General features: G+C 44.3%; 1 protein-coding gene across 1 annotated transcript in view; it reads left to right on the top strand.

Moving 5' to 3' along the window:
- The window catches only part of ST8SIA4 (ST8 alpha-N-acetyl-neuraminide alpha-2,8-sialyltransferase 4), a 103,216-nt gene continuing 96,042 nt past the window's right edge, over window positions 1-7,174 (top strand). Inside the window, exons 1-2 of the mRNA XM_024739706.1 lie at window positions 1-190; window positions 6,982-7,113. Coding sequence (XP_024595474.1) covers window positions 78-190; window positions 6,982-7,113 — 245 coding nt within the window. The 5' untranslated portion in view covers window positions 1-77. The remainder of the gene's footprint in view (window positions 191-6,981; window positions 7,114-7,174) is intronic.

The raw sequence follows: 7,174 nt of genomic DNA, 5'->3' as shown, positions 1-7,174 counted from the left end.
ATCTCCCCAAAACGGAGCCTTTATATGAAAAGAAGGTGAGGGAGCTGGGGCAACCAGGACTTTCCCGGGCATCCAAGATGCGCTCCATTAGGAAGAGGTGGACGATCTGCACGATAAGTCTGCTCCTGATCTTTTATAAAACAAAAGAAATAGCAAGAACTGAGGAGCACCAGGAGACGCAACTCATCGGGTAAATGCAAAGCTTCATTTTAGGATATGATAAAAAGTCAAGCCATAAATGAAATGTGAATATAGACGACAGAGTGAGGGTTGGGGTAGTATTTGTGTCGGTGTCAGCTTGTGAGTGTTTAGTCTCGTGAATTAAATAACAAAGGCTGTTGTTGAGGTGTGTGTGATTCTCTACAGCGGGTTCTCAGTACGAGTTCAACTTGCCCTGTGCGGTGATAGTGACGGTTGTGTTGGTGCTGGGTCTCGCACGCCAAAGAAGTCACTGCAGAAGTGTCAACAAAGAATGGGTGCCCTTGTCCTTTTAGTCCCAGGGCAGAACTCAATCTAGATGTCTTTATTCACCATCTGGTTGCCCTTCCTTCTTTCTCTGCCCTATCACTCTAGGAAGGTACTAGAGAAAGCTGGCTTCCTGAAAGGCTGAAGTTAAAGCTCAGAAAGCAGGAAATGTGTCTCCTCTGTTTCTTTACAATTCTTTGTTGTCGGGTAGATCTGTGTATCATAATTTGATTAGAAACTCCAGGTCAACCAACTATACTTCCTTATTTGCTGTCCGTGGTTAAAACCCATGGGCGTCATGGTTACAGTTTTGGAAACTGGGTGCTGTAGCTTCACACAGACTATATTTCTGCTCTTTAGTTTGTCTAGATGAGTTCAGAATCTTCCTCCACCCCAGTAAGTTCTCTAAATATCACACTTCCTTCCTCCCTCCCCCCTGGCCTCTGTGTCTTTGAAGTTTACCCAGGAGGTGGTGGCAACTTTGTGTTGCTTACATAGCTTGGAAGCGTTTTCTGAGGATGTGAACCTGGTTGTCAACTCTGTTCAAAGTCCTGTTTCGGAAATCCTGCCTCATCCGGAGGCGTCTGCTATCGCTATCGGAAACTCCACACTGGCAGAGATGCCAGCCTGGTTTTTATTTTCCCTAAGATTTATGAAAACCAAGATAGAACCCTTGACGTTGGGGCGGGTGGGGTCGGGGGTGGGCGGTGGACAGGACTGCTAAAACGTGTGCGCGCGTGCACACACACACAAACTTAATGCACTCCGTTACTTAATATTCCTGCTCCTCCCTAAGTAATGAGAATTTAAGTCAGCAAGACGCCGGCTTAAATTTACAGAAGAAATTGTTATTTTATAGAAAATTAACATAGAAGTACAGTCGAAAGGGACTGGAAGAGAATGAAAAAGCTAATAAGGGATGGGCTGGCTGATTGTTATTCATCAACAAATCTCTAAATGGTCTATGTTGGGGGGAAAAACGCCGACCTGTATGATGTTAACACAGGGAGTGGGTGGGTTGAAAATTCAGCCTAGCTCGATTGTCAGAAAAGAAGGACTCTGGGCGGGGGTGTGGGCACCCCCGGTAGAGACCTGTGCTTCCCAGGCAGACAAAGGGGTCTTCAGGAAGGTGGTGAACCGGCGCGTGGGGGAGAGGCGGAGGCTGGGGCGTGGGGGTCGAGGCTCTTTGTTCCCTTCCCGGCTGGTGGGCTCCGAAGATATGCCTGAGCCCAGACAAAGCGGCCAAGCCTCGCCAGGACTCTGAGGTTCGGGCCCTTGGCTGGCAACCCTGGAGAGCGAGAGTGGGAGGGACGAGGCAGGCGAGAGGAGGCGCCACACGCCACCCAGGCGTCCTCTCCGGGCCTCCCTTAGCCGCCGGCAGGAAGGAGGAGCGTATCCCGAGTACTCCGGGTCAAATAACCGACCTGGGATGCGCCTCATTTCCCGGGCGACGTTCCTCTCGTGGCCTTTCCTGGACGCCGCCGGCCGGTGGGCGCTGCCCAGGGCGCCGAGGAGGAGTAGGAGGCGGGCGCAGGCAGGGGCGCGGCGGTCGGGCCAGCTGGGGGTGAGGGGATTCTCTTGCACCTTTTTCGGGCTAAGCCTGCTTTCCCTGCTCCTTCGAGATTGCGCGGGGCGGGCGCGGGTTCATCAAACAGAAGGAGAAGTGCGCGGCGGAGCAACAGCTGCTCCGCGAGAGCTGGCCGCGAGGGTGGAAGAATGAGTGAGGAGACGTGGAAGCCTTTAGTAATAACCGACCTGGGATGCGCCTCATTTCCCGGGCGACGTTCCTCTCGTGGCCTTTCCTGGACGCCGCCGGCCGGTGGGCGCTGCCCAGGGCGCCGAGGAGGAGTAGGAGGCGGGCGCAGGCAGGGGCGCGGCGGTCGGGCCAGCTGGGGGTGAGGGGATTCTCTTGCACCTTTTTCGGGCTAAGCCTGCTTTCCCTGCTCCTTCGAGATTGCGCGGGGCGGGCGCGGGTTCATCAAACAGAAGGAGAAGTGCGCGGCGGAGCAACAGCTGCTCCGCGAGAGCTGGCCGCGAGGGTGGAAGAATGAGTGAGGAGACGTGTGGAAGCCTTTACCGCAGGAATCAGGCCCCCTTTAAAAATAAAAAAAATAATGATAACTGCTTCTCAGTCGGCAACCGGGCTCCTCCTTCCTAATTAAATCCCGCAATTACGGGCGTGCAGGGCGAGACAGCGCGCGTCTCCCGGTGCCCCGCAGCGTCGGGGCAGCCGCCGCCAGCTCTTCCCTGAGCCCTTGGGGTTGGCGCTGCCGGGGGCAACGTGAGGACAGCTAGTTCCACCTGAGCGCTGTTTCGCTTTTCCCTCACATGAAACGTTCGGAGGAAAAGCTTGTGATACCAGTTTATAATTTCGTTTCAACTCCAGAATAGTGCTTCTGGTGGAGGAGTTGACTCATCAAACGGCCTTCTTCTCCTTGACTCTCTTTCTACCCAAGCCACGTGGAGGGACTCGTTTTGAGATGAGTAAACTAGAGTGGCGGTTTGGCCTCAGAACCCAGGCCAGTCGTCAGCAGTGAGGTAAACGGCAGTCCCTGACCTTTTGGGGGACACTGCGTGCCTTGCTAGTGGGCAGCGGATTCAATTCTTAGAACATCCTCCTAGATTCATATTTAGCTTCCCTGCTACCATTTTGCAATAGGCAGCAGTTTCTTTATCTATTCGACCTGCCTCCGTTTTAACACTGGAGGCCCCATCTAGAGTCAGTGTAACAAGGTTCTTGTATGCAATATGGAGCAGTCATTCCACAGAGAAGGAAAAAGAACAGCAGCCCAGCTTTCCTACCAACCATCCACATTCTCGTTTCTCCAGAGGAATACTAGCAGCATGTTTGTAATAAGGAATTATTGGAGAATAGGTCAAGTAATAATTGGACATTTAAAACTGTTTCCTTCGAAGCTAACCTATCAATTGCCTGGTCTGTTGACTAGTGAAGTTTAACTGAAAGGGCATTAGGGGTATGAAGTGGTCTATTCTTAATTGATATTTTTTTCATAATGGGAAAAATGGCACTTGTCTCACAACTGGCCTGTAATTTTACTGGCTCTGTGTGCTCTTTGGTATAATTAGAAATATGTTAACTTAAGGGCCCTACAGGTAAAAATATGTGGGTATACGCATTTAATGAAATAATGTATTTGAAAGTGTAACAAACTTTAATACCAAATAGACATTTGCTTTGATTATTATTCCTTAAAACTTGCTACATACTGTTTCCCTGTGTGACTTTAAATGACACTTTAACTTACTTTTTTTACTATCTACAGATTTCATTTTTAATTTGACTGTGTACTTTAGGTTGTCTCACTAGATGATCAGCAGTATTAGTTCTGAAACTTATGATAGAAGTGACAGTGGAGATAAGCATTCATACTTAGAGTATTATCACTGTTAGCAATGTTAGTTCCAGTTTGTTCTAGGGTGGAAACACACTCTTGTAACTCAGGAAACCAGAATCTGCATGTTACTTCATATGTTATATTTGGAATTCTACTAAAAGCCATAGGCTGTAAGTTAAGGTAATACATCGCATCTTTATTTTTAGTTGTTTGGCACTTAGGGAATGAAAACACAGAATTGCCTGCTGTTTGTGTTCAGGCTTAATTTGATGCAAGTTCTTTTCATGTAAATGACTTAAATTTTTCTATTAAAGAGAAAGTTTAACCTAAGGGAACACATTCATTCCAAAGCCAAGTCAAGAAGAGCTTACAGTGGGGTTCATTGCAGGGCTTTTGGGGACCTAATTTCATGAACGAAAATTAATCTTGTGTGTTATGTACTTCAGAATTAATAGAATAAATTGTAGTGATGCCTGGCAACTCATATTTCAAAGAAAAATATTTGTAAAGACTAGTAATATAACTGCTGATTAGCTTCTGTCACTGGTATCGCACAGATGACCATCTAACTGGGTTTTTCTTAGCTCGATATAAGCAGGGATACTTTATAATATATATTGCTTTATTTCTTTTATATGTTGTGTAATTATCCCTTTAGAAGTATGTGTTGAATCTTCCTGTATACAGCCCCATCAGAGAAATGTTTTCAGTGCAGCTGTTTAGCACTCGTCTCTGATCTGGGATGAGAAACTAGTAGGGGGTGGCAACATCCTTCATGCCTTGCATTCACAGGAAGGAAAAGCCTATTCCAGACCGAGTACTACCAAGGTCACAAGCAGAAAAACCCCTTGGGACTCATTTAACCTTATACAAAGAAATTTGCTCCAGAGCCTCAGGTTGCTGGCAGCCTGGCCTTCTCACACATGAATTCCATTGACTTCAAGAAGTGTGACTAGTTGTAAGCTATTTTCATTCAAAATTCTTTCCAGTGGTAAAAGTCTGAAATTTGACTTATCACCAGTTCAAAGAGCAGAGTAATGTGGTAGCATTTCATTAATATAAAACTGATTTAAACTTTTAAAGCACTTTTTTTAAATCTTAGAGGTTCTGAAAAGCCTCCATACAATATCATAGCAATCATTCTGCCTTATAAAAATGTATCATTAGCTACCTGTCAGTAAAGCAATCTCCCACAGATATTTAAAATGCCAGCTTACTTCTTCTGTAAAAGTTTATTGGTGGTGAAAATAATTATTTTAATTGTAGCAATCTATGGTTAGAAAAAGATGATATTGACAGGACAGTTAGTTATTAACAAGATGAAGATGGGGAAGGTCCCTACCCCTAGAAATGGTGAGAGTTTGTGTCCATACTCTTGAAGGCGTATCTCCAAAAGTGTGAAGGTTAACTCTGTATATCCACATTTTCATTCATGTGTAATAGTTATTATCATTAGACGTGTAATATAAAAATTGACTCAGGGCTACTGAGTAGTAATTGCACCCTGTGTTTCCTTGCATCCTAAATGACCTCTATAAAATGACTATGATTAGCCATGTATAGGCATGCAAGTGTATCATTTTCATCAGTAGGACAGTTTAAAATATTAATTTTTATAGAGTTCTAAATTTCACAGGGAGTAGTTGCATTTGATGCTTTGAGTTGCTTCAATTGGAACTACATGTTTAAAAAAGAATGCAAACCAAAATACCAAACTATCAGCCTCCAATTACAGAATTCATCTAGCAGCTGTTGCACAGGCAATGTTTCCATTGATAGTAGGGGAGGATTGCCTACATAATAAACACAGATTTAGACTTTGTGACTGAGCAAATAGTCGTGTTTTTTTTTTTTTTTTTTTTTTTAATTTTCGGTATGCGGGCCTCTCACTGTTGTGGCCTCTCCCGTTGCTGAGCACAGGCTCCAGACTCACAGGCTCAGCGGCCATGGCTCACGGGCCCAGCCGCTCCACGGCATGTGGGATCCTCCCGGACCGGGGCACGAACCCACGTCCCCTGCATCGGCAGGCGGACTCTCCACCACTGCGCCACCAGGGAAGCCCTAGTCATGTTACTTTTTAACTATGTTTTTGAGATTCTAAAATATTGAGGTGACATGTAATGAAATACAGATATTGAAAGGGCTATGCCTAGAGAGGTGGCTTTTTTATTCTCTGAATCCGGGTTTACTTGTATAAAGTACCAAGGAATAGTCTACAAAGCAATGAAGAGGTTTGTCTATAAAGGTCCTAATGGTATAAATGCGATCATAGTTGTCTGTCACCTACCACCAACACCCCTGCTAGTAGCATGCAGCATGATATACTTGCCTGTTGCTATTAATTGGTGGGGATAGCATAGTCAATTATTTGATATAACAGAAAATACCAGTAATAATGGCTACTGAATGAGTTTTCCCCCCATTGCAATCTCTATCTCCCCACCACCAACTATCAGGGAAGCATCTCATTGTTGAGATGTTTTGAGACCGATGTAATTTTAGAATTAGCACTTCAATTGTGTTTTATAAATTACTTTCACGTGCAGAGCTCCACTTCTCACAAAGTCAAAGCATATTAGATAATGTTTTTGCAATTTTCAAGGTAAGGTAAAGTCACCGTGGCTTTACCACCGTGAAAGAGAATATTGTCAAAGGACATATGGGCTAGCAAGTGATAGAATCACAAACATGCCCAGATCACCTGACATTCAAAGTCTTCTTACTCCAAAACAAAAGCTCTTTCCATTATGTCTGTATGTCTTCTGTGACAATCTTAGGAGTCACAGTTACACAGATGCAGGAGAATTGGCCAAACATCCTGTCTCTATTGTTAAACACAGCAGGGGAGGGAGGGGCTAAAGGGGAACAGAACTTCGATGAGAAATTTTTTCCTGAAATACTACAAAGGTCTTTTCTTTATATAAAAATAGTTTTATTTCAAAAATAATAAGTAAAATAATAAGTGTAAATGATTCTCCTGATAAAGTCATATTCACCTAATCTTTATAATACCTTTCATCATGCTTACACCTCTTCTTCTAATAGGTAGAAAAAGTTGTATCTACAAGTTGTCACCAGTAATCTAAATCAAATTATGTATTATGCTGTTTATACAAAATGCTTCTTACTTTCACAAAGCTGCCATTGTGATTTGTTTCAGAGATGGTGAGCTGTGTTTGAGTCGATCACTTGTCAATAGTTCGGATAAAAGCATTCGAAAGTCTGGCTCTTCAGTCTTCCAGCATTCTGTAGAAGGGTGGAAAATCAATTCCTCTTTGGTCCTAGAGATAAGGTGAGTTTCTTTAATAAGGCATAATAAATTTCATATCATGTTCTAGAATACATTGGGCTTG

The sequence above is a fragment of the Neophocaena asiaeorientalis genome, unplaced genomic scaffold (genome assembly GCF_003031525.2).
Source record: "Neophocaena asiaeorientalis asiaeorientalis breed wild unplaced genomic scaffold, Neophocaena_asiaeorientalis_V1.1 scaffold146, whole genome shotgun sequence".
Lineage (NCBI taxonomy): Eukaryota > Metazoa > Chordata > Mammalia > Artiodactyla > Phocoenidae > Neophocaena > Neophocaena asiaeorientalis.
This window is presented reverse-complemented; position numbering and strand designations above follow the sequence as displayed.